The sequence below is a fragment of the Rhineura floridana genome, chromosome 22, assembly GCF_030035675.1.
Source record: "Rhineura floridana isolate rRhiFlo1 chromosome 22, rRhiFlo1.hap2, whole genome shotgun sequence".
NCBI classification, from domain to species: domain Eukaryota; kingdom Metazoa; phylum Chordata; class Lepidosauria; order Squamata; family Rhineuridae; genus Rhineura; species Rhineura floridana.
This window is the reverse complement of record NC_084501.1, coordinates 6,469,215-6,496,494: the sequence shown is the minus strand read 5'-3', so window position 1 is coordinate 6,496,494 and position 27,280 is coordinate 6,469,215. Positions and strand designations below refer to the sequence as shown.

Here is a 27,280-nt window from a genome sequence, read left to right as displayed (position 1 = left end):
CATTTTTGCCCACCACGGACACGTGGCCCCCCGGTAGGTTGCCCAGAAAGAAATGTGGCCCTTGAACTGCAAAAAGTTTCCCTTCCCTGATTTAGACATTTTCTAAAAACTCTTCCGTTCCAGCTTTTCCTTTCAGGTTTTTCCCCCCTACTTTGGGGTTTTCGTTTAGTTTTTCCTGCCATTTATGCTGTGCGTCGCTTTTACTCCAAAGTTTTGGTGTTCTCTGCTGCTTTCAGATTGTTTTCATTTTCATGATGTTTCTGTCTTTGGATGTGTTAATTGCCTTACTGTTTTTTTAAAAAATATATATCCGTAAGCCACTTTGTGTATCCGTGGTCTGGGAAGCGGGATGAAAATGTGCCCATCAGATCGCCCGTACAGTCTGGGGAAGTGGAGGAATGGTGGAGTCCATCAACAGCAAGGATCAGCCTTTTCTCACTCTTCCCCTCTCTCCCCGACCCAGACTGGCTCAAAACGGAAGCTCAGCAGCAACGGGAGCAGCTCCTGCTGGAAGAGCTGGTGTCCCTGGTGAACCAGCGGGACGAGCTGGTGAGAGACCTGGACATCAAAGAGAGGATGTAAGTGCTGCCTCCCTCTCTTTCTCGGAGTCCATTTGAGGAGGGATGCCAGGAGTTAGGGTGCCGGGGGACCGTTACCCTTCCTTCCCACCCCTGGAATTGGGAGACTGAAGGTTTCTGTAGCTGGGGGTCCTCCAGTGCAGGGCTTTCCCTGGCTCATGTTAATTGTTCTGTTTGAAACCAAATCGTCTACTTTGTTAAGACTTTCTGGACTTTGGGGACTTTGGATTTCCAGAGCATGCAAAAGCGACTGTGAAGGCATTAGTGCCTCTGCACATGTGCAGAATACACTTTACCTCTGCAACCACTGTCAAAGAATTGTCCCCCTGGGGTCTCTTGCCCTCAGCACCCCAAGGGGGGTTCTTTGCTTCCGAGAACAGTCCCAACTCCTTTGGGTCTCTGCTTCCCAGGCAAACCCTCCTCCTTCAGGAGTAATTACTCAGTAGTACTGCCACCCCCCCTCTTCCTGATTCCTTTCTCTGAGAGAAGGGATCTCGGAGACCGATTTGAATTCTAAAGGGATGAACCCTCATTAATCAACGGCAATCAGTAGCGTTCAGCAATCAAGGACTAGATTTAGAATCCTTAGTTCCAAGCCAGCACACACCATTTATAAAAGGATAGTTTATTTAAAAGTAAATAAGATGGTATATACAAAAGAGAGAGCAGTAGTTTAAGCAGTCCTTAAAGCTAATCACCCTCAGACGGGTTACACGAGGTACATTGGCATAACAAAGGGGAGAGGTTCAGTACAGAGCATGAAAAATAACAAAGGACTTTCTAAACTAAGATCCTATACTCACAGTAGAATAGATCCTGTTCTCCCAGTAGAATAGCCTGGTTCCCAAACGGCTTTTCTCTGTCAAACATCAGGCGAGTCGAGGTAGATAGAAATAGGGAACAAAGAATGAAGGAGCATCCTTCATTTTTATGGAGTTTATCGGTCAACAAGGAGGGGGGAGACAAATAACCATATTCCGCCCCTGCCGGGATCCACTCCTTTGAAGATAAGGGAGCTAGACAGCATCACCCAGGGGTCCTGATCTACAACCCCTCCCCTTCCTGACTTTTAATCTCAGGAAGCCGATAAGGGATAACAGCTAAGGTTCAGTGGCATCTTTTTGCAAGGTTGCAAGCTGCCTGTCTGACACGGAGCTGCGGCTCTCCCCCAGTAGGGAGTCCTAGGGAACCACAGGCTCCCAGAATTCCCTCTGGTTGACCCATTTCAGCTTGACCAACGGTAGCTATTCTTGACATCCACGGCCAGCCTTTCCTCAGTGGGTCGTGCAGACGCTTTGCATGTTGAAGGTCCCAGGTGCAGTCCCTGGCATTGCCAGGTAAGGATCCTCCGTCTGAAACCCCGGTGAGCTGCTGGCAGTCTGTGCAGACACTGGCAGGTTATTAACCAACAGATTATCTCACTGAGAACGGGGCAAACATTTCATAAGGGATTGGAATTCACGGAGGGTCAGCCTATCGGTGGCCACTAGGCATGATGGCCATGTTCTGCTTCCATTGTCAGAGGTGGTGTTCCTCTGAATGCCAGTGGCTGGGAATTGCAAGTGGGGGAACGTTCCTGTTGTGCTCAGGCCCTGCTTGTAGGCTTCCCATCATGGTCATCTGGTTGGCCATGGTGGGAACAGGATGCTGGAATATGCTGAGAGCCCATCTTGGCTGTAAGTCCCTCTCCCTGCTCGCTGGCCTCTTTCCACCTGGCCTGGAAGGGCGGGGCCTTGACTGACTGCAGCTGTAGAAGGTATCACTACCTGAAGATGCCAGAAACCACCTTGACTGGGGGGTTGTTGTTTAGGGGCTTCTGTTTGGGTAAAAGTTTAATCTCCGATGGTCGGTTTTTTGTTTTGCTGTTACTGGGATTATGCTTCTGTATTTTACTGTTGGATTTTATTAGGAATTGTAAGGATGTATCAATTTATTGTATGTTTTTTATGATGTTTTTGTTAACTTATTGACCGTTTGAATTTATTTCTTACAGTGAGTTGTGTGACTTTTTTTTCCTGTTCATGTTGTGAGCCGCCTTGTGCATGAATTGTTATGGAAAGGCGGCATACAAATAAGCAGTGATGATGATGGTGATGGGTCCCCGTTGGCCTGATCCAGCAGTGTTGCTCTTATGTGTTTATGGAATGGGGGGGGGGAATACAGTAATGAGGTTCAGCCACCGATTGTTTATTTTCAGTGCTATGACTCTGCTTTCTAACAACTAATGCTGCTTTCACTTGCTCTCCGTTCCCTCCTCCTTTCTCTTCCTCCCTCCCCAACCTCTCAGAGCTTTGGAAGAGGATGCCCGGCTAGAACGGGGATTGCAACAGAGACGTCGCAAGCTCAGCCGCAAGGAAAAGTGTCGCGTCAGCTGAGATGGGCCAACGGTGCAGCTTGCCCCTTCTACTCTCTGCACCCTACGCCCTCTGTACATGTGATGGCAGGAGGGACCGCACGTGAGAGCACTTCTGCCCCCTCCCCATGGCAGTCCCAGCCCCAAATGCCCACCAGCCTTGGGGAGGGTCTTCCCTGCCATCCTGCTGTGTTGCTCTGCTGCTGGCGCACATCGTTACCCACAGTCCTCTCGGGTCATGGCTGATTGTCTGCTCGCGCCAAAGAGAGGCGTCTGCGTGTGTCGTTTTTTTCCCCAAGTGGGGCAGGAGAGAGAATCCAGTACTTGTCTCTTTCTGTTACCCCATTTCCTTGCCCTCCCCAGAGATGATTTTGGATGCCATTTTTAAAGGGCAGTGCCCATGAACCCCACCTGATCTGGAGAGGGCGGAAAGCAGCCTTTTTAAATCACTCTCTCCAAATTTTAGGGACTATTTATTTTGTGTGTATGTGTGTTGTGTGTGCGCGCATGTGAGCTGCTCTTTTGGGTTTGAAAACGGGTGCCTCCCCTTCCTCCTCCTCTCCCCCCACTGGTCAGGATGCCTTTTTTCTTCTTCCAAAGCTTCTTTGGCTCTCTGTTTTTTAATAATCATTGTTTGTTGTTGATGGTACAAAAGCCACAAAGTGCCTTGAACACTCCTACAGCCGGACGTGACATTTATTCCCAGTTTTGCACCTCCCCTCAGTCCTCAGTCCCTTCCCTGGTTATTTGCACTAAATTTGTACCAGAGTTTGAAATAAATATATCAAAAGACACAAGGCGTGAGAAATTTAGTTTGTGGCAAATGCACACTGCACCTGTTGTTTGTGAGCCCCTTCGTGGGCATTGGCTGAGCTACTCTTCTGTCATGGAAAGCTTACAGACACACTCTTAACTGTGGTTGGGGAAGTGCCAGCTATAGAATGTGGATAAACAGTCGCACTTCTGTGTGGAACAGAGTTTAGTGTGAGCAGGAGGAAAACAGGAGATGCTGCAAGCTGTTAGGATAAAGGAGGTGGGGAGGCAAAAATGAAGGCCTAAAGGTGTGTGGGAGGGAACTAAAGGGAGGGGAGACAGAGCTGGTAATGTGGTGGAATGGTTAGACCATTGAACTAAGATTGGAGAACCCTGGTTTAAATCCCTACTTAGCTGTGAAGCTCACTGGATAACCTTGTGCCAGTCAGTGTCCCGTCCAGAGCCGAAAGAATGAGGCTGGAGTGTGTGTGCAAGTAAATCTCGTTTTATTAGAGTAATGGATACATCAAAGGCACTGCACTTCATAGGAAACCCTACGCTAACTCACTAGAGTCCCTAACTATACTCTAGACATGCTCTGCAGCGTGTGAAGGAAGTTGACTCAACGACCCCCCACTGGGAGCGGCAGGCTTATATAGGAAATGTTTTCGAACGTAATCTCTGACTCCTTCGTAATTCCTGTCTTTGCCCTGTCCGTTTCTCGCGGCGACGGGAACGAGGAGACAGGGGACGCGCATCCAACAGCTCATCTGAAGACACCTGCTCCGGAGCAACGGGCTCGAGGTCAGGGGGCGGTGCCACACTGGAATCCTCCTGGGAACTGCTTGGTAAAGGAGGGGCTGGCACTGACTCTGAAGCTTCCCCCCACAAGTCCTCTGCATCAACTGGGGGCGGTGCGCTCGGCTCCTCGGAAAGGGCGTTACTCGTGGGAACTGGCTGGAGAGCAGGCTGCCCCCCTCCCGCACGATCCTGCTCAGACACAACAATCCCCAACTCTGCTTCTTCTGGCTGCGGAGGCGCCTGAAACTCATGCCTCCCCCCTTCCTGTCCCTTCTGAGTTGGCTGCAGCGCAACAGTCAGTATTGTGAGTCCAGGGGCTGCCAACATGTGTGACACCCTTGGGGTCTTCCCGTCGTACCCATAAAGCTTTCACCCCCGTTACTTCTTTTTGCACTGCAAGGCCTCAGTTTCCCTCTGCCAAAATAATCCAGAGGGGAGTTGAAGGTGGAGTTTCTTATTTTATATTTATTAATAAAATGTGTGAGAGCCAGTGTGGTGTAGTGGTTAAGGTGTTGGACTGCGACCTGGGAGACCAGGGTTCGAATCCCCACACAGCCATGAAGGTCACTGGGTGACCTTGGGCCAGTCACTGCCTCTCAGCCTCAGAGGAAAGCAATGGTAAGCCCCCTCTGAATACCGCTTACCATGAAAACCCTGTTTATCGGGTCGCCATAAGTACATCATCATCACCATCAATAAAATGTATATTCTGCCTTTCCATCAAAAGGTGCTCAGGGCGGTTAACAATAATACAAATCTAATACAATAAAATAGCAATAATACAAAGACAAGACAGGTAAAGCATCAATACAATCAACAAAAGCACCAGTCAGCATCAATTTGGGAGACATCAAGTTGCACCCGTTTCAATAGGCCCATCTTGGAAAGTGGAGCCAGACACAGTAGTCAAGGCAAGCTGGTCCCTAGCCAAGATTTCCAGGCGGTCGTCATCCTCAGGGGGTGGGTGACGAGCAGAAGCGAAAAAACTGACTAAAACACGGACTTCCCGTAGCTGGTATGCCGTCTCAAGAGTCACGAGCATGGCCAATAAGCCAACAAGTAGGTAGCCTGGTACATGTGTCCGGGGGTGAAAAATAAAGATCAGTGAGGAAGGGGCAGCTTTCTTTTTTTAAAATCCCCCCACCAGATCTGGAAAGAGGCAGTATTACCAGAGTGGTGTCCCAGAAACATTTTATTGATTTGGCTTGGTCCTAGCATTCTTTGATCAAAGTACTAGTCCTCACCGTTTCAGAGCCCCAGCTGACAATATTTCATACTTTGTCTCCCCGTTCGTTGCTCCCTCCCACCCACCCGCCCTTTTTGTGTACTTCTCCCCATTCCAGTTTTGACCTTGACCCCTGGCTTCTCACTCCATGTTTTTCATCGCTGCCTTAATGCAGACTACAAACCCTTTGACTAAAAGAGACTGCATTGCGTCTCTGTTACCGTGCAGCAGTCACCTCTGCCGACAAGAAAGCACATGGCAATAGGTGTTTCCAATTCATTTCAAGCACTGCTGAAGTCAATAGCAGCATTTTACAGGGTCTTGTGGCTCCCGAAAGGCTACCCAGTTGAGTCCATTAGCCAGAGCTTGGAAGAGTACTTTTAAAAAGTAATAAATTACAGTTACATGGCCCAAAAAAGTAGTAATTGCTGTTACAATTACAATTGCTCTGTAAGTAACTGATTATTTTTTCTCAAAAGTAATCACTACAATTACATTTCAGTTGCTTTAAAAAAACGCCTACAAGGTGCTGGCTTTGGCTGCTGCACATCTAACTAGCCTAAAACATTAAAACTAGCCTAAAACGTTAAAAATAAACTTTAAAACTAGCCTAAAACATTAAAAATAAACACATACATACAGAGGTAGGAATTCGTTTTATCCATAAGATAGCAATGGTGGTCTCTCTGCTGGTAAGGGAGGGAGGGAGGGAGGGAGAGGCCACTACTCAGATCTTTGCATGTCAAACCAAGTGCCGCCACCACCCAGCCAGCAAGCATAATTTCTTTCACTTATGCACCTCCCGGACCCTGCCCTGCCACCAACTAAGGGACACTCACCCAAGCAAACATTTTCCCGTGAGATGCAAAGAAGTTAAAATACTGCAAATGCAGCAAAGTAGCCACAGAGGGTGGTGGAGGCCACTTTGTGTGCCAAGTGCAAACACAGTATTCACACACACATTGTCATCTTTCACCTCCACAGTTCTTTATCTCCATTCTGCTGCTGCCTCCTCCTCCTTTATCCATGTTCTTGCCCTCCGGCTCCTTTTCCCCTCCACTCCATTCTTCACCACCACCATCCATTCTTTTAAACAATTGTTTTTTCCACTCCACCCCATCTCACTCTCCACCTCCTCCCTTGTTGCCTCCTACCCACCCACAGAGCATGAGGGAAGAGCGACGCTGCACAGAAGCCCAGTTTGAGGCACATGATTTTCATCCACAAATCAGAGGAGCAGAAGACTTCCCCTGCTTCCCCCCCCCTTGTCATGCCCCAAAGTAATGCTGGAAACATTACAATTACTCCACAAAAGTACAGTAGGGCCCCGCTTTACGGCGTTCCGCTGATGCGGCGCCTGTCATTTTCAATTTTAAAGGGTTTTTTCCCTTTTGCAACATTTTGCGCCGTTTTCGCGTGATGTGGCCCATTAAAATCAATGGGGTTCTGCTTTACGGCGTTTTCCGCTTTATGGCAGGGGTCCAGAATAAGCGGGGCCCTACTGTAATAAAATTACTCCTAGTTCTATTACAATCAAAATGTAAAGGAATTACCCACTCATTCCTCAAAAAAGTAGTGAATTACAAGTAATTCGTTACTTGTAACAAATTACTTCCAAGCTCTGCCATTAGCTAAGTGAGAGTTCAAACAGATGCTGGCCCAGTGGCGGCTAGTGGCTTGTCAGTTGGGCCATGAAATCTGCTCTCGGTTTTAGTCCAGACTTTCAAGGAGGTGCCCAAGGTGTCCAAGCGCACTGAAAGTTTGGACTAAAAACCGGAGCGGATTCCACTGCCCCACTGACGTGGAGCCACCAGGTGCAGCTGTGCTGGCCAGTTTCAACTTCTAACCTGAGAGGGGCTTGGACTGAAGTTTTCCTTGGAGAAGCCTGAGCCTTCAACCTTAAAACCTTAATCCCATCAACACAACGGATCCGTTCTTGTGTTCTAATCTCACCATTTCAGGGCTGAGCCCTGCGGCAATTAAAACAGGTTCTGGAGCAGTTCGTTTTCGTTGCTGTGGCTACTGCCTGGCACCAGGCCAGCCTGACTCAAACAGGGATGGGGGGGTGAAATTTGGGAAATGCAGTGGGGAGGGGACTATGAAGCAGCGGTGCAATTGATTAAGGGCAGGAAGACATGAAAGGAGGCAGTGAATGCATTGAGAGTTTCAGCAGGGAGTGGAAAGATGTTGCCTGGGTGTCGGGGCCCACTGGTAGGTGGACAGGTCTACCCATGGATAACCAACAGAGGGGTTAAACCTGGAATACAAGCTTCTCAGGCCGCATGCACCCTGCCTCGCTACTGCTCAGTCTCCACGAGCCAGAAATGGTAGGCCTGTTCTGATGCTAGTTACTTACGTTTGTTTGATTGAATATTGACTTCCCCCCCAGAACAAAAACTTCCTGAGGACGCCCGTGGCCGAGAGGTCAGCAGTGGGCCCTCTGCTCATGGGTGAGTCTTGACAGGGCCCCAACGGTGCTGACCCCTAAGGCCAGGCCTGATCTTTGGCAAAAGTTGCATCTGTTTCATTTCTGTGTCTGTTTAAAGAGACAGGAGCCCTGCCTGGGGGTGTGGGGAAGGCCATCTGCTCTCCCCCAATTCCCATGGCGGTATTCCACCCAGCCACCCACCACAAACAAGCTGGCAGTGAGTACCCAGCCCTCCTCCCCCTGTGCAACAGCGCCCTCTGGTGACTTACAGGTGATGCTGAGCTCATACAGCTCGTGCAGAGGTGGCTGAGAGCTGCCTCGCGGCACATAGTCTCCCAGGCCGATGGTGCTGAGGGAGATGAAGCAGAAATACACAGACTCCAGGAAGTTCCAGTTGTGTTCGAGCGCCCAGAAGCAGATGGCGGGGATGAGGATGAAGAGTCCGAGGGTGGCCAGCCCCAGCCCCGTGGCGTGGGCCAGTGCTACTTGGGCCAGCGGGAAGCCCCAGCGGGTGTGGATGTAGCGGATGGGGCGGTGGCTCAGGATGGGCAGCAGGTGCTGGAGCAGGCAGGCCAGGAGCACCAAGGTCAAGGGGATGCCCACGCAGGAGTACAAGATGCAGAATACTTTGCCCCAAGCCGAGAGGGGGACCGTGTGCCCGTAACCTGTGGGTGAGAGGGACAGGCCACCGGGTGAGGCTCTCTCTGCTGTAAAACTGTGGCCCCACAAACCAGGGGTGAAGAAGCGCAGACCTGGGGGCCTAATGTGGCCCTCCAGGCCCCTGTATCTGGCCCTTGGGATTCTCCCCCGGTCACCCACCCTCACTGGCCCTGTTTTGCACGCTCCTTGGGTGGTTTCCCCCGGCTGAAATGCGCCCTTGAAGTCTGATAATGCCTCTGGCTCGTTTGGATGGAGGATAGAGAGCGGTGCAACTGCAGGCATGTGTGTGTGTTAGGGAGCGGTGAGAATTTCGATCCAGTTCGCGTTTCAAGCAGAATTTATCAAATTTGCTCTTTCCGAAACAAGATGAGGACCGAACCACAGCCACCCTTTGAAAATCGCATCTGTTAGCATTTTGGGATGCAGTTCGCCAGCTAAACAATATTTACACAATTGCATATATTAGGGGAAAGTGTGCATAAAAAGGAGTACATGAGTGAAAAGAACATGCAAAAAGGCACGATGTGATGAGCAACGGCTTGCAAAAATGTGTACCTTTGTCAAAACTGCCTGCAGAAATGTGTTTATTTGGAGAAACTCGCACTAAAATGGTGGAGAATTTTCATGAGGATTAAAGAAAAATATCCGCAGATTGCGGCAGAGATGTGGAGAACTGCATTTAACACTGGAAAAATGAGAAACTGAGAGAACCGAAACGGACAGATCTTTCCATCCCTACTGTGTGTGCGCATACGGTAGGAGTATCAGCAGCTACATTAGTGGTTCCCAAACCTTTCCTCCCATAACCAACTTGAAAATCACGGATGATCTTAGCCCGGGTTTGTGTGTGTGACAGCCCTCACCAGCACCTATTTTCTTGCTGCCCGTGCCAGCCGTTTTGCGCTGGCCCCCGTGGTACTCTTATCAAGATGTGAGTTCCAGTACCAAAAAAAGCACTGGTCTTAGCGGACCACTTAATTATTTTTCTGCCAGGTGTAGCAGTTGTAATGGGCTGTGTCGGGGGGCCCTGTGCTTTTTAATTGCCTGTCTACTGCTTGCTTTGTTACGTTTTGTCACAGTTCAAACCATAAAAGAATAACATGCAATATAAGAAAAGAAACAATTAAAAATATAGTTACAAATGAACATTTAATGTGGGCACGCTGCAGACCACCTGAATGAAGCTTGCTGACCGCTGGGAACTTCTGAGCTAGATTACTGTGCAACGGTAACATTGACAGTCGTTGCTTCTCCCACTTTTGCCACCACTAGCATACGGCCCTTGGAAGGCTGCCCAGAAGAGAATACGGCCCTTGGACCAAAAAAGGTTCTTCACGCCTGCCAGAAAGCAAGGAAGGCAGAGAAAATCAAGGGGCTTCTTGTGTGAGGAGCCCAGTTTTGGCCCAGTTAGTGTCTTAAAGCACTTTAACAGTCATGGCTTCCCCCACAGAATCCTGGGAACTGTAGTTGGTTATAAGTGCTGACTTCACAGAGCTACAGTTCCCAGCACCCTCCACAAACTACTGTTCCCAGGATCCTCCATGACTGTTAAGAGCGGTATAAGAGGGCTTTAGACTGACATATGGAGTGGATGTGACCACACAGAGCTTTTCTTAAGCAGTGCCAGCTCCACAGTTTGGAGGGCTCTTGAGCAAGACCCCCTCCGTGGGCCCTGCCTACTCCCTCAGTGAGCCCACCTCCTTGCTGCAGCAAGTCCCAAAGGCTTTTGCTTTTGTGTGGGCCCACAGCAAATGCCAGCCCAGGCCAGCCAGCCCTGTTGTTGAGTCTGCATCTTTGCTCAGATTATGGAGTCTAAACTTGCAGGGATTTAAGAAAACCCACTAGCCCCACCACCCTCAAATTTCCCTGAGTTTAGTCGACTCAGCCTCCCGGCCGCTTTCTGTAACCAGTTAGTAACTGTGATGGGCCCCTCCGGCCTCCTCTGAACACTAGTCTAGATGTGCCTGTGCAGTGACTTTTCCAGATATGGTGATCTGGAATAACTCCAGCATGTGAATGCCGTCTTCCTTTTTTTATTTTGGAATAATGAGGTGGGATAATAACCGCTCAGTCTGTCCACGCACATACTGACAGGCTACGGACCTGTGTACACATGTGCCTTGAAACCCTGGGGGAATCTCCTCCTCTTTAATCACCATGGTCATGTTCTGTGTGCGCAGAAATATATTCAGTATGCTAAAGGGCAACTGATTCACGTCATGTTATCTTTGCACATGCAGCCTCAGGAGGGCGTGGGACCTTTGTTGCTTTTGGCTTTGCACAGGTATTCCTCAGTTGCAGGTATAAAATACAGAGGAACAAGTGGCATTAATTTGTTATCAAACAAACAAACACCAGCTTCTGACATTTAGTGTCACTGGGAAAGGCCAAAGCGCAAGTGGCAAGAGCGCCCGCTTTGCATGCAGAAGGGTCAGTTGTTTGAAAAGGATCAGGAAATACACATTGAGAAAGACCCTTCTCTTTTGAGCTGCTGCCAGTCACAGTAGACAATACTGGGTCAGATAGATAAACAGCTTGACCCAAGTCTAAGGCAGCTTCCTCGACCTCTCCCTTAACTTTGCTTTTTCTCACCCCCCTGCATTTGCAATTGCTCAGGGCAGCTGGCAATCCCCATGGTGGATAATTTGTCAGCCAAAATGTATCTGACATACACACACAAAATCTGGTACAAGGCATTAGATCCTAGGCATTGAACGCCCCCACTGCCATACACTCTCCCCTCTGTACTTCACAGGTGGGGAACAGGATCTGGTTGCCAGGCTGGATCCTGACTCCCTCCAACCTCCGTAGGCCATTTTGTCGGGTGGGTGGAACTGCCCACCTGTCCATCGCCCAACATCACCATGAAACCGATCTGCATGGGCAAAGGCAGAGGAGGGTTGCAGGCACCTATCAGGGGGTGCTTACAAACCCCGCTTTCAGCAGCGTGCAGTGTCTTTACCTGCGGTCAGGTGTAGGATAGGTGGCCGGTGGCCCATCTAGTCCAGCCTCCTGTTCTCACAGTGGCCAACCAGATGCCTATTATGGGAAGCCCCAAGCAGGACCTGAGAACAACGGCAACTATCCCCACCTGTGATTCCCAACAACTGGTATTCAGAAGCATAATGCCTCCGGCACCAATTTGCTTGCCTTTGATTAAAGCAGCCTTCTCCAACCTGGGCTGTTTTGGACTACAACTCTCATCAGTTGTCTGGTTTTCCCAAACCTGCCCATACCTCCCTCTTGTTATGTCTGTGGTGCCATTTTTTGCTATATCGGGCACTTGCAGAACGAGTTCACTATTATATAGGAAAAATACTATTCCACATCACCCCGTGCAACCAGGCTGCTGCGCCCCAGTCCACCATTTGTATGGACTGTTACTATTTCAGGAAATCTGCTCATAACATGTAGAGAGCTTATTAGAGTTCATGCTTTCTGGGAAGGGGGAATTGCATGCCTGAGCAAAGCTTAATCATGGATGCCTCCCCGTTCGAACAATATATGGTTGTGAAAGAAAGGAGGCGTGGCAGCCAGGAAAGATCAGCCACAATTATAGAGTTTAAAAAAAAGAGTAGTCCTAGTAATAAGGATGTTGCTTTGTAGAAAGATAATGTAGTATGTTTTTCTGACACTGGAAACTTTTCTGAAACTTGCCGTCTTGGCATAATAAAGGCCTATAGTGACTATCAGCCCATGGTGACCTGATTGTTAACTCTGCATTTAAGAATTAGAATCAGGCAATGTTCCTAGATACGCATGGTGAGACGGGATCATAAGAAGTCATAGTGCCACTCTATTCTGTCCTGGGTCAGGCTGCATCTAGAGTGCTGTGCCCAGTTCTGGGCGCTGCATTGTCAGAAGGACACTGACAAACTGGAGCGTGTCCAGAGGAGGGCTACCAGGCTGGTGAGGGGGCTTGTGTGGAACAGGCCCCATCTGCACTACACACTTAAAGCAGTCTCATGCCACTTTAAACAGTTGTGGCTTCCCCCCCAAAGAATCCTGGGAAGTGCAGTTTGAGAAGGGTGCTGAGAGTTGTTAACAAGGTAAAGGTGTCCCCGCACTTATAGTGCGAGTCGTTTCCAACTCTTAGGGTGACATCTTGCGACATTTACTAGGCAGACCATATATATGGGGTGGGATTGCCAGTTCCTTCCCCGGCCTTTCTTTACCCCCCAACATGTGCCGGGTACTCATTTTACCAACCACGGATGGATGGAAGGCTGAGTGGACCTCGACCCCTTTTACCGGAGATTCAACTTCCTTTCTCCTTCCGTTGGAATCGAACTCCAGCCGTGAACAGAGCTTCGGCTGCGTTACCGCCGCTTACCACTCTGTGCCACGGTGGGTCTTTTAGAGTTGTTAGGAGACCCTTATTCCCCTCACAGAGCTACAATTCCCCATGTGGTTTAACCATCAATCCCTCTTCCCAGGGAATTCTGGGAATGGTAGCTCTGTGAGGGGAACAGGGATGCCTAACAAGTCTCAGGACCAATCAACAGTTCCCAGGATTCTTTGGGGGAAGCCATGACAGTTTAAAGTGGTATGAGACTGCTTTATAGTGCAGATGGGGCCATAGCTGAGAGAGCTGGTTATGTTTAGCCAGGTGAAGAGAAGACAAAGCAAGGACATGATAGCTGCCTTCAAATACCTGAAGGGCTGCTATGCAGAAGGGGGAGCAGACTCATTCTCTGTTGCTCCAGAGGGCAGAATTTAGAACCAACAGGTGGCAGTTGCAGGGAATCAGTTTTGGCTAAACATTAGGAGGATCTCCTGATGGTATGAACTGTTTAACAGCAACACAATCTGCCTCAGGGGGAAATGGGCTCTCCTTCACTGAGGCTGTCAGAGATGCTGTCATTGCAAGAACCACGCCCTGAGCAAGGGGTTGGGCTAGATGACCTCCAGGATCTCTTCCCATTTTAAAAACTCGCTGGGTTGTAATGTTTGTTATACTTGGAGGAGACCCACTGAAATCCTCAATTAGGTCCATTACTCAATTAGGTCCATTCATTTCAATGGGTCTACTCTGAGGATGACTAACATGGGACCCTTTGATGTTATGAACTGGGAGAACCCTCTCGATGGAGCATGAATTTTGTCTCCCTAAAGCGGAGACTGGCAGGAGTGGCCCCCTTTTGTGAGGTCAAACGGAGGACACTCTTCTTCCTGAGACATCAAGGATGGAAAGAAGCGTGAGGAGACTCACAAAGGGCAAGGGTTTTTGACAGGTGGGCGGGACAAGCCACCTGTCAATCATGTGGTATCATAATGATGGCCCTGCCACCTGTCACAGCTGAGTTGTGGAGTGGAGTCAAAAAAGGTTCCACACCCCTATTTTACAGCCTTGCGTCTTTATCAGCATATGTATTTGTTGTTCAGTTTTAATGCTTGCACATTTTAGATCGATGGTCTGTTTTATATTGACTGGAAATATCCTGACAGGACGTAAAGGAATGATAACACAAATTTCTTTTTTAAAAATGGTTATACTGAGTGTGTTGGGGGGGGGGAATATTGGGAGTGACCAGATGGCATGAAGAGGGCAGTGGCTGGGTCTCCTAGAGCCAGCAACAGTGTGTTTGGGGAGGGGGGGATGAGTCCTTGGCAGGCACAGCGGATCCTTTTGCAGTGATGCAGGAGAAGGAAAATTCCCCTTTTCAGCCTGACACCTAAAAGGAAGAGAGGTCTCGCTCTGTTTCCCAGCTGATGACCCTCACCCTGTCTCTCTCTCCTCTCAAAAGGATCTGGCAAGTTGCAGAGTGAGGCCATAAGTCCATAAAATCTGCATTTGTGGTTTTTTATATTTATTTGGGAGAGTCAGTGTGGTGCAGTGGTTAGAGTGTTGGACTACGACCTGGGAGACCAGGATTCGAATCCTCACACAGCCATGAAGCTCCCTGGGTGACCATGGGCCAGTCACTGGCTGCCTCTCAGCCTCAGAGGGAGGCAATGGTAAACCCCCTCTGAATACCGCTTACCACGAAAACCCTATTCATAGGGTGGCCATAAGTCAGAAACAACTTGAGGGTAGTCCATTTTTTCATATTTATGTCTGAGCCAAATGTCAAGAAGACCAAAGTAATAACAGAAGATTTATGTAACTTTAAAGTTGACAATGAGGGCATTGAACTTGTCAAGGATTATCAATTCCTTGGCACAGTCATTAACCAAAATGGAGACAATAGTCAAGAAATCAGAAGAAGGCTAGGACTGGGGAGGGCAGCGATGAGAGAACTAGAAAAGGCCCTCAAATGCAAAGATGTCTCACTGAACACCAAACTCAGGATCATACGGACCATGGTATTCTCGATCTCTGTGTACGGATGTGAAAGTTGGACCGTGAAAAAAGTGGATAAGAGAAAAAACTCATTTGAAATGTGGTGTTGGAGGAGAGCTCTGCGGATACCATGGACTGCAAAAAAGGCAAATAATTGGGTGTTAGAACAAATTAGTGAGAGGCACTGCGTTGCAGTGGTTAAGGTGTTGGACTACGACCTGGGAGACCAGGGTTGGAGTCCCCACATAGCCATGAAGCTCACTGGGTGAAGCTCACATGGCCTCTCAGCCTCATGAAAACCTTATTCATAGGGTCGCTCTAAGTCAGAATTGACTTGAAGGCAGTACATGTACATTTAGAACAAATTAAACCAGAACTGTCATTAGAAGCTAAAATGATGAAACTGAGGCTATCCTACTTTGGACACATCATGAGAAGACATGATTCACTAGAAAAGACAATAATGCTGGGAAAAACAGAAGGGAGTAGAAAAAGAGGAAGGCCCAACAAGAGATGGATCCATCAAGGAAGCCACAGACCTGAACTTACAAGAACTGAACAGGGTGGTTCATGACAGATGCTCTTGGAGGTCACTGATTCATGGGGTCGCCATAAGTCGAAATCGGTAGGGCTGGGAACGGCTCCTGATCGAAATCCTGGACAGCTACTGCTGCTGCCAATTAGTGTCGACAATACTGAGCTAGATGATCTGACTATAAAGGAGCTTCCTATATTCTTGTGCTTTGTTGAAGAGTGCAGAATAATAATAATAATAATAATAATAATAATAATAATAATATTTAATTTGTTTGTTGCCTATCTGGCAATTAGCCACTCTAGGCGACGTACATTAAAAAAAGATAAAATACAGTAATTTCAGATGCAATCACATTAAAACAATAAATAGAAATACTGGACAGTCATCAATACATATAAAAGCAATTAAATTAACAACATACGATAGATGACAGACTCATGACGATTTACCCATCCCAAGGACCTCAAAGGCTTGCTGGAATAGCCACGTCTTCAGGCCCTTGCGGAATACATCTAGGGAAGGGGCATGTCGAAGATCACATGGGAGGGAGTTCCAGAGAGTGGGGGCCACCACAGAAAAGGCCTTCTCCCTAGTACCCACCAACCTAGCTGTTTTGGTTGGCGGGATTGAGAGAAGGCCTTGTGTGGCTGATCTAGTTGGGCGGCATAATTGGTGGCGGTGGAGGCGCTCTTTCAGGTAAGCTGGGCCGAAACCGTACAGCGTTTTAAAGGTTAAAACCAACACCTTGAATCGGGCCCGGAAAACAACCGGCAGCCAGTGTAGATCAGATAATACTGGCGTGATGTGGTCCCGTCGGCGGCTGTTGGTAAGTAAGCGTGCCGCCGCATTCTGTATAAGTTGTAATTTCCGGGTCGTTTTCAAGGGTAACCCCACGTAGAGCGCATTACAGTAGTCCAATCGAGAGGTGACCAGGGCATGCACCACGAGCGGGAGCTGTTGAACAGGGAGGTAGGGTTGCAGCCTACGTATAAGGTGTAATTGATACCAAGCTGCCCGGCTCACAGCCGAAATCTGAGCCTCCATGGACAGCTTGGAATCAAGAACAACCCTGAGGCTGCGGACCTGGTCCTGTAGGGGAACATCACCCCACCAAACACCAGGTCAACATCTCCTAACCCTCCCTTGTCTCCCACAAGTAGTACCTCGGTCTTATCAGGGTTCAACTTCAGCCTGTTCCTGCCCATCCATCCACTCACGGATTCCAGGCACTTGGACATGGTCTCCACAGCCCTCTCCGGTGAAGATTTAAATGAGAGATAGAGCTGAGTGTCATCCGCATATTGGTGACACTGCAGCCCAAATCTCCTGATGATCTCTCCCAGCGGCTTTACATAGATGTTAAATAGCATGGGAGAGAGGATAGAACCCTGTGGCACACCACAATTGAGAGGCCAAGGGTCTGAAACCTCATCACCCAATAAAGGAAGCCACAGACCTTTTGCCTGTTGGCGCCTATCAGAGAGAAAGGATTGGAACCACCGTAAAACCGTGCCTCGCAATCCCAAACTCTCCAGGCGATCTAAAAGGATACCGTGGTCGACGGTATCAAAAGCCGCTGAGAGATCCAGGAGGACAAGGAAGGTGAATTCTCCCCTATCCAGTGCCCTCCTCATATCATCAACCAGAGCGACCAAGGCTGTTTCAGTTCCATGTCCTGTCCTGAAACCCGATTGGTATGGATCTAGATAATCCGTTTCATCCAAGTGTGCCTGCAACTGATTAGCCACCACTCTCTCAATGACCTTGCCCAAGAATGGTAAGTTCGAAATTGGGCGGAAGTTGTTTAAGATCTGAGGATCCAAGGAGGACTTCTTTAAGATGGGTTTAATAATAGCCTCCTTGAGGGCTAGTGGCATAACACCCTCTTGCAAGGATGCATTAACCATTGCCTTGATCCCCTCACCCAATCTCTCTTTGCAGCTCATAAGGAGCCACGATGGGCAAGGATCATTTAGACAGGTGGTAGGCCTTACAGATGAGAGCACCTTGTCCACATCCTCAGCAGGAAGAGGCCGAAATCGATCCCATTTGACCGGTTTGCAACTGGTTAACTCTAGCTCACTCACTGTATCCACGGCGCACGGAATCGAGCTCCTCAGGTGTTCGATTTTATCAGCAAAGTGCTTTGCCAATTTGTCACAGGAGGCCTTAGACTGTTCCAAGGGTTCCAGAGCAACTGGACCGACCAGGCTTCGGACCACCTGGAACAACCTCCTGGGACAGCACTCAGCTGATGCAATAGAGGCAGCAAAGAATTCCCTCTTTGCTGCCCTTACCGCCACTTGGTAGGCAGCTATTGCTGCTCTAACCTGTGTCCGAGCATCTTCGGAGCGCGACTTCCGCCACCGGCGCTCTAGTCGTCTCACCTCCTGTCTCAAAGTATGCAACCGTGGTGTGTACCATGGTAAGTAAGTCATGTAAGTTAAAAACAAATTTGGCAGCTTCCGTCAGCTGGCAGAGAGTGACATAAAACATCCCCAGGGGATGTTTTTGTTGTTGTTGTTCACACTGGAAATCAGACTTCTTTCCTCTGCTAAGAGGGGCAGTGCGGTATAACGGTTAGCGCATTGTCCCAGTGGGACTTGGGTTCAAATCCCCACTAAATCACAAAACTCACCTGGTAATCTTGGATCAGTCACTACCTCTCTGCCAACCTGCCTCATAAAGGGTGGGCTATGAGTGCCATAAGTAACTACATAAATAAAAGGGCTGCTCTGCATGCCATGGAGAAGGAACCCTGGCTCAGTGGGCAGAGCACTTGCTTTGCACGCAAAAGGTCCCAAGTGCAATCCCTGGTGTTGCCACTTCAAAGGAATCAGGCAGCCAGGGAGGGCAAAAGACCTTTGTCTGCAGGGGATTCTGGCAAGCCGCTGCCCATTGGTGTAGAGTGACCAAAGATGGGGAACCTGTGGCCCTCCACGTGTTGCTGGACTAGAACTCCAAGCACCCCTGACAGCTAGCAAGGCCAGAGGCCAACAACATCTGGAGGGCCACCGCAGGTTCCTCATCAGCCATCTGCAGCAGAGCAGTGCTCACTCTCCACCGGCTGGTTTTCTGTCTGCCCTCCAAAACGACAAGATCGGGAGGGCTACCACAGGTTCCTCAGCCCTGCTGTCAGCAGCCTGAGACTGGCTATAGGCGCTGGGTGCCCTTGCACAGTGATCGGCCTACCGCAATAGAGCGGTCCTCCCTCTGCACCTGTTGGTTTTCCGCCTGCGCCCCAAAAGAACAACCAGGACGGCTCCCCGGTGGTGCTGCTCTCTACCTGTGGTGGTGAGGACGCTGGCGGCGAAGAAAAGGGCCGAGGTGAACTCCCAGTTCTCGTCGCCGGAGACGTTGCCCAGGCCGGAGACGCCGTAGCTACCGGCGTCGAGGAGGCGCTCCAGGAGGCCGGCCAGCCGCTCCTCCGACAGGCAGGCCCGGTGCTCGGCCAGCAGGCGGGCGCGGGCGTCGTGCAAGGCGGCCAGCAGGGCTCGCTCGGGCGGCCCCTCCAGGCCCGCGAAGACGGCGGCGCCCAGCAGCAGGAACAGCCCGTAGGCGCCCAGCAGCAGCCCGTAGCGCCAGCCCCGCGGCAAGGCCGGCAGCCGCGGCAGAGCCATCCCTCGACGGCCAGCCCCGACGCCTCGCCAGCAGCCGCCTCGCCTGCATGGGCGGGACCGCCGTCGCGGCAGCCTCACCTGGCCCAGGTGAGCTGGCTTCAGCCCAGGGCGAGGCAACCGGTTCCTTCTGCTGCCAATGACGCACAGCTATTTAACCCTCCCAGCTCGGCTGTTTCAGCCTCACCGTCGAAGTTTGCGCAGCTCACGGCCGCCATCCCGCCCTGCCGAGCGCTGTGGTCCAATTGTGGTGCAGCCGCCGCCGCCGCCGCCGCCTGAGGAAGGGAGCGCCCGCGATGAAACGGCGCAGGCCGGACGGACTGGGCGCGACGCCAACCCGGTGCAGTACCGCAGCAAGGCCTTCGTTGCACCTTCGACCATCCCCCTTCGGCCGCCGGCATCCCATCATGTTTGTGGCGGCGCTGTGAGAACTCCAAGCGGGAGGGCCTAGGCGGGAGACCAGGTATCCTGGAGACAAGAACCCCAAAACGCAGCCGCGTGGCTAGCGGGCAGCCCAGGATGAGCAAGTGCTGGGCTCAGAGCTCTTAAGATAGCCCTGCTGGGTCAGGCCAGTGGTCCATGGCCGGCCCTTTACCTGACACTGGCCAAAGGCTACAGGATCCTGCACCCAAGAGGAGCTTGGCTGCTGGACCTGGACAGGGATGCTCAGACATAAACAGAGGTAAAGGAAGAGTTGGGCTGTGTTCACGGTCCCGTTTCAGACACTAAGGAGAGCCTGGCTGCTAGATCAGGCCAGCGGCCTCTTCTCAAAGTGGCCAACCAGGTGCCCATTATGGGAAGCCCACAAGCGCAACCAGAGCGCAAAAGCAACCCTTTCCATTTGTGATGCCCAACAACTGCCCTTCCAGTGTCTATGGGAAGCCAAAAAGCAAGGCCTGGGTGCAACAGCGACTCTCCAAACTTGTGATCCCCAGTAGGGCACGCTGCCTCCGACAGAGGAGGCAGAACATAGTTATCAGAGTTGGCTCTGGTCCCCTCTTGCCCCTTCCCTTATTTTTGGACTTCATCATCATCATCATCATCATAATCTTGGCTTACAGAACCCCTAGGTGCATCTCTGCAAAGGCCGCTGCCCCCAAGCCACCTGCCATCTTCATGTGCCCAGAGGCAAATTAAGTTTATTTTAGTTTATTTACTTGCCAATAGAATATGGTTGCGGTTGTACCGGGCTCAGAAAATCCTGTTGGTACCTCATAGCTCCGAGAAAACCTCCACAGCCAGGGTTTGTGTTTTCCCTGCTGAAAAAAGTCAGTCTAAATTTGTAATTAGATAATTAAACTAGCATATGCAATTTTCTTTTTTGCAAATTTGCGCCAAAGACCTATGACACAGTTTTGCGCGGACCTTGTAATGCCCCTGCCTGAAAGTCCTTTCGGAGGTTGAAGCATGGAGGAGGAAAAGCAGAAAGCGTCAACGAGCCAGGGCACCTCCTATATAGGCTCTTCTCCCAGATAAATGACTCTTTTTACAGACCCAGTATGGTGTAGTGGTTAAAGTGTCAAATTGGGACCTGAGAGACCAGGGTTAAAATCCTAATTCAGCCACAAACCCCACTGGATGACCTTGGAACAATCACAGTCTCTCAGTCTAACCTACCTCACAGGGCTGTTGTGGGGATAGCATGACTGTTTGCAGCATTAAATTATTCTGCTTACAGAGACAGTGTGGAGTAGCAGTTCACTTTTAAGAGTGTCAGACTGAGACCTGGGAGTTTTTGTTATGTGCCTTCAAGTTGACTACGACTTATGGCGACCCTGTGAATCGGCGATCTGCAATAGCATCTGTCGTGAACCACCCTGTTCAGATCTTGTAAATTCAGGTCTGTAGCTTCCTTTATAGAATCAATCCATCTCTTGTTTGGACTTCCTATTTTTTCTACTCCCGTTTTTCCAAGCATTATTATCTTTTCTAATGAATCATGTCTTCTCATGATGTGTCCAAAGTATGATAACCTCAGTTTCATCATTTGAGCTTCTAATGGTAGTTCTGGTTTAATTTGTTGTAAAACCCAATTATTTGTCTTTTTTGCGGTCCATGGTATGCGCAAAGCTCTCCTCCAGCACCACATTTCAAAGGAGTTGATTTTTCTCTTATCCATTTTTTTCACTGTCCAACTTTCACATCCATGCACAGAGATCGGGAATACCACAGTCTGAATGATCCTGACTTTAGTGTTCAGTGATGCATCTTTGCATTTGAGGACCTTTTCTAGTTCTCTCACAGCGGCCCTCCCCAGTCCTAGCCTTCTTCTGATTTCTTGACTGTTATCCCCATTTTGGTTAATGACTGTGCCAAGGTATTGATAATCCTTCACAAGTTCAGTGTCCTCATTGTCAACTTGTTGCATAAATCTTCTGTTGAACGCCTAGGAGACCAGTGTTCAAATCCCCACGCAGCTGTTAAGCTCACTGGGTGACTTTGGGTCTCTCAGCCTAACCTACCTCACAGGCTTGTTGTCCGGATAAAATGGGGAGGAGAACTGTGCTTGTATGACACCTTGAGCTCCATGATGGAAAAGTGAGATAGAAATGCAGTAACAATCAGAGGAAATGTGTGACAAGGAGCCTTGTAGTGCTGTACCGGCCTCATGTGGGATGGGGTCGTTTCAGGAGCGGAAGAAGGGGGACACCCCCCCCAATGCCATGCTACATAGTGCTAGAGGACTTCCAGCCCAGAACTGGAATCTTTTACAGCTGCATAGCCAGAGCCCCTGGAGCACAGGACTTTCCCCTGCTCTTCTTGCAGGGGTGTGTGTCAGTGTGTGATAGGGGTGGGGGACCTCCGGGCTAAATGTGGTCCTCCAGGCCACTCCCTCTGGCTGCTCCCCAGCCACCCCCCTCTCTGGCACTGCTGTGCACCCTCCTCTAGCGATCTTACCTGGCTGGAATGTGTCTTTGAGTTGTGGTCATATTTCCTGCTTGCCTGGATGTAGGATGGAGAAGGGGGGGGGGGAAACTCCAGCTGCAACAGCCATCAAAGCGTTCTGGAAGTCCTTGGACCTCACAGCCGCTCGCTGGACCATTTTGATTTTTAAAAGCAACATCGTTTTCCTTTTAATCTGCAAACTCCTACATTTCTGTGTACGTAGGGAATCCCTTTGATATGTAAAAAACACTCCCTCTATTGCCCCCCCCTCCAGTAGTCCCAAATTGTTTCGCTTCCAAACTGATCGGCACTCAACCACCCAAGTTCACTATTAGCAGTAGCCAAGACATAAGGAGCTGCTTTAGTCTAATGATGGCCCATAAAGGTCGACAGGTCTGTTGAGCCAGATCAACAGTCCACAGAGCCTTTGGCAGTCTTACCCTGGCAGGCAGCCGCTCTCCAATGACCAAGGCAGAGGAATTTTCCCATCCTTGACTATCCAGAAGGATCCTCGATTGCTCAGATTGATCCTGTTGCCCAGAAGGAAAACTGACAGGGCCTGGACTGCAGACCAGGAATGACTTGCCCTCCCTGCAGAAAAATCTGATAGCAGCTCTTTGAGGTATGTTTGGCTTAGCCAAGAACCGTTAACCAGAGATGATAGTGTGAGTGGCCCAGGAGGTTAACAGGAAGCTGCCTTATATAGTCAGCCAACTGGGCCATTTGGCTCACTAATGTCCACGTCAGAGACAGGAAACTGGACTACAACTCCCATCATCCCTGAGCATTGGTCATGCTGATGAATTTGAGTCCTACAACATCTGGGGGACAGCAGGTTCCCCATCCCTGGTCTACAGGCAGCAGCTCTCAGGGTTTCAGACAGGGGTCCCTCACTTCCAACTCTAGCTGGAGATGCCAGGGGTTGAACCTAGGATCTTGGGCAAGCAAAGCAGGTGCTGTGCCACTGAGCTATGGCCCTTCCCCTATAACAACAGCAAGGGGTGCGTGGCTGAAATGTGCAAGGGTTCCTGTTATGTGTCTGCAGGGGTATTACTTCATAGAATCGTAGAAATGAGAGGGGCCTATAAGGCCATTGAGTCCAACCCACTTCTCAATGCAGGAATCCAACTTAAAGCATACCCGACAGGTGGCTGTCCAGCTGCATCTTGAAGGCCTCCAGTGTTGGAGAGCCCACCACTTCCCTAGGTCATTGGTTCCATAGTTGTACTGCTCTAACAGTTAGGAAGTTTTTCCTGATGTTCAACCGAAATCTGGCTTCCTACAACTTGAGCCCATTATTCCATGTCCTGCACTCTGGGATGATTGAGAAGAGATCCTGGCCATCCTCTGTGTGGCAACCGTTCCAAGTATTTGAAGAGTGCTATCATATCTCCCCTCAGTCTTCTCTTCTCAGGCTAAACATGCCCAGTTCTTTCAGCCTCTCCTCACAGGGCTTTGTTTCCAGTCTCTGGATCATCCTTGTTGCCCTCCTCTGAACCTGTTCTGCATCCTTCTTAAACTGTGGTGTCCAGAACTGGACGCAGTTCTCAAGATGAGGCCTAACCAGGGCCAAATAGAGGGGAAACAATACTTCATGCAATTTGGACACTATCCTTGTTATTTTGGGATCTTTTCTCCTGAGTGTGCTGAGGAAGCCCCAATTTACTTCCCTTTGATTGGCCATCCTACAAGAACAGGATGCTGGACTTGATGGGCCATCGGCCTGGTAGGTTATGCAAGTTAGCACAAATGCAGCTGTGGATTAAGGTCAAGCTGCGCTTTCAAGCCCTGTGGATCCCAGCCTCACGGCTCACTGATGGAGATGTTTGCTTTCTCTGTCTCCGTCCCCCAAACCCATACCTGAAACACAGGAGATGTTTATGGGCCCCCTTTATGGGCCATGGGAGACGCATGACACGGAGGCAGCAATCAGAGGTTTATTTGGTCTCATTTCACAGGCTTGGCCCATCCCAAGGTTGGCTTGGGCCTGACACAAGTGGCACCCCGTGCCCGTGGAGTAGTAGTGGAAGGAAGGGCACGAGGGTGCCTGGCACACACATCTGAATTTCAAGTAGGGCAGCCAGGGGTGGAGGGAAAGAGGCGGACACAGTAGAACTGCACGTACAAAGTGCTAGTGGCTGTCAGGATCCAGCCGGCGGAAGACCTGTCTTGGTTGGTTTGTGGTTTTTTTTTTAATGAAGAGCAAGACAGTGTAGAACATTCTTTGCTTTTCTCTTGCATGCCCACATCACAAGGCCGGCACACGGCGCAGGCGGGGCAACGTCTCCTGGTACCCTCTCCCCATGGGTCCCTCATGTGCGCCCCCTGCGGCCTGCCCCCTTCCCACGTCTGCGCAACGCGGCTTGCTCTTGAGCACCCCCGGCTTTGCTTGTGCCAAGACAGCTGTGGCAGCCTCCGCACCTCTTGTGCAAACCGGGAGGGTCCGCCTTTCCTGAAGGGGTGCTCGCCTTGGGCATGGAGGAGAGGGAGTCTTGGGTGCTTTGCTGGTCCTCTGCGCCAGCCTTGGCCAACCTGGAGCCCTCTAGGTGCTTTGGGCCGCAACTCCCATCCGCCCCCAGCTGCAGTCCAAATCACCTGGAGGGCTCCAGCTTAGCCAAGGCTGCTCCACCCCTCTCCCCTGCATTCAACCGAGAGAGCTGCCAAGGCACACCAAAGGCAGGATGGAGCCGGCAAAGCAGGTGGCTGATGGAGAACTGGTCAGCAATGAAGGCAACAGTGGCCAGTGAGTGTGCTTGGTCAATGCTTGGGCCGGGAACATCCCCCCACAACCTGCTCTGGCAAAGACAGAGGACAGAAGGGCCACTCGGCGGTGTGGGCCTCACCGGTTAGGAGTTTGTTCCGCGAGGGGGGGGACACAAGAAAGCGCTCTCCCCCACCCCACGCCCATATCCACAACCCCTCATCACGTTCACGGGGCACTCAGTGCTATCACAAAGTGGCTTGGCATCTGTGAAGGAAGTGGCTGAGAAAGGGAGACGTCTTTCTAACAGGGTTGGGGGTCGAGGAGCTCAGTGAGTGAAAGGCGAGGAGGAAGGGAAGGAGGCGGGGGTGGGTGTTTGTGTGTGTGTTGACCCCCCCACCCTGGCCTTCCACGCTAAAATGTGGAAATGGCCCCCTCTTTCCCTTTGACAGCAGTCCACGCTCCCCGTCTTCAAGCACGCTTGCAGCCTCATGTCCAATCAGCGTTGGGCATGGGGGTTCAGAGTTCAAGGAGCCAACTTCCTGAACAAAAAGGTGCCCTGTCATTTTGGGGCTGCCCGTCCTTGAGGGGATGCAGCTGCTGTCCACCACGGAGGGTCCTCTTTGGGTGGGAGCCGCCTGCCGGTCCGGGATGGCGACGAAGAAGGGCTGAGCTGCCTTGGGGCTGCCAGTCTGGATGCGACGAGAAAGGGGTCCGGGGCCTTAGGCGCCGTCGGCTCCCTCAGGGCTGAGAAGTCCCCACAGGCAAACGGATCGGGACTGGGCGTCACAAAAGGATTGGTGCTCTCAGGACCCGGTGGCTTAAACTGGCGCGGCCCCAGGCGGGGGGACTGGAGCGGGGAGCAGCGGGCTCCAGACGAGACAAAGCTCCAGGGGTCGATGCGGCTGCGGACAGGAGAAGGGCGGGGCCGGGAGATGAGGCTGGCATGCGGGGAGGGGCGTGGGGACCGGGGGCTGCGCGGGGAGGAGGGAGATGGGAGAGCACCGTCTGTAGGGAACAGAGAGCACAAATTTAGTATTATTACTATAATCATCATCATTACATTTATATCTCACCTTTCCTCCAAGGAGCTCGAGGTGGTGTACAAACACGGTTCTCCTCCTTCTCCATTTTATCCTCACAACAACCCTGTGAGGTAGGTTCGGCCTGACAGGAGGCGACAGTGGCCCAAGATCACCCAGTGAGTTTAATGGCTGAACGGAGATTTGAACTTCTGGTCTCCCAGGTCCCAGTCTGACACCCTAACCACTACACCACACTGGCTCTCTATTATTACTATTACGTGCTAGTATTATTTACTATGGGTTGTATTCAGCTAATCCCTACTCAGCGCAGACTCACTGAGATCAATGACCCAAAGTTAGCCATGCCCATTAACTTCAGTGGGTCTACTCGTGAGTAAGACTAGCGCTGAGCATAGGAAGCGGCCTTATTCTGAGTCAGACCAGTGGTCCGTCTAGCACAGTATTGTCTACACTGACTGGCAGCGGCTCTCTGGGGTTTCAGGCGGGCAACATTGCCACGCCTACCTGGAGATGCTGCTGGGACCTTCTGCTTGCCAGGCAGATGATCTGCCAAGGAGCTCCAGCCCCAACCTGCACCCCATATTTATGAGTAGCTTTTTTTCAGAAAGGTGAACTCAAAGTGAAACACACAGCAGCCAATTGCATCCTGAAGTGAAGCTGAAAGCAAGACCAGGGGAGTGGGAACTCTGTCATGCAGGTTGTCCTAACTGGAGAAGAGAAGACTGAGAGGAGATAGGATAGCACTCTTCAAGTACATGAAAGATTGTCACACAGAGGAGGGTCAGGATCTCTTCTCGATCGTCCCAGAGTGCAGGACACGGAATAATGGGCTCAAGTTGCAGGAAGCCAGATTTCAACTGGACATCAGGAAAAACTTCCTAACTGTTAGAGCAGCCTTTCCAAACTAGTGTGCCTCCAGATATTGTTGGACCACAACTCCCATCAGCCTCAGCCAGCATTGCCAATGGTCAGGAAGATGGGAGTTGTGGTCCAACAACATCTGGAGGCACACTGGTTGGGAAAGGCTGTGTTAGAGCAGAGCCATACGACAATGGAACCAATTACCTAGAGAGGTAGTGGGCTCTCCGACACTGGAGACATTCAAGAGGCAGCTGGACAGCCATCTGTCGGGAATGCATTTATTTGGATTCCTGCATTGAGCAGGGGGTTGGACTTGATGGCCTTGTAGGCCCCTTCCAACTCTACTATTCTCTGATTCTATGAAATCTATTGCAAAACTGGGGAAAAAATTTTTCAACAACACTGCCAGCTTCTGCATTGGTTTGAAACCGAGAGGCCCACTAAGGCCTCAGTCATAGAAAGACAGGAAGCCGCTTTATACCATCAGAAGACTGGCCAATCTAGCACAGAAGGCTCTACACTGACTGGCAGCAGTTCTCGAGGTTTCAGA

At 50.5% G+C, this 27,280-nt stretch overlaps 3 protein-coding genes across 7 annotated transcripts in view; 1 reads left to right on the top strand and 2 right to left on the bottom strand.

Moving 5' to 3' along the window:
• EHBP1L1 (EH domain binding protein 1 like 1) overlaps positions 1–3,728 on the top strand; it is a 59,198-nt gene extending 55,470 nt beyond the window's left edge. For all 5 annotated transcript variants that reach the window (XM_061606588.1, XM_061606584.1, XM_061606585.1 and 2 more), the window contains 2 exons: positions 464–578; positions 2,866–3,728. In XM_061606588.1, coding sequence (XP_061462572.1) covers positions 464–578; positions 2,866–2,953 — 203 coding nt within the window. In that variant the 3' untranslated portion in view covers positions 2,954–3,728. The remainder of the gene's footprint in view (positions 1–463; positions 579–2,865) is intronic.
• A 1,202-nt stretch (positions 3,729–4,930) lies between these two features.
• KCNK7 (potassium two pore domain channel subfamily K member 7) lies at positions 4,931–19,354 on the bottom strand. The gene is made up of 3 exons (XM_061606590.1): positions 18,906–19,354; positions 8,408–8,803; positions 4,931–5,553 (listed from the first exon to the last, which is right to left on the bottom strand). The coding sequence occupies exons 1-3, from the start codon at positions 19,237–19,239 to the stop codon at positions 5,336–5,338; spliced, it is 948 nt and encodes a 315-aa protein (XP_061462574.1). The 5' UTR covers positions 19,240–19,354; the 3' UTR covers positions 4,931–5,335.
• Positions 19,355–24,046: 4,692 nt separating this feature from the next.
• Positions 24,047–27,280, bottom strand: part of MAP3K11 (mitogen-activated protein kinase kinase kinase 11) — a 64,804-nt gene continuing 61,570 nt past the window's right edge. The window contains exon 10 of the mRNA XM_061606216.1: positions 24,047–25,831. Within this exon, the coding sequence (XP_061462200.1) occupies positions 25,386–25,831 (446 nt within the window). The 3' untranslated portion in view covers positions 24,047–25,385. The remainder of the gene's footprint in view (positions 25,832–27,280) is intronic.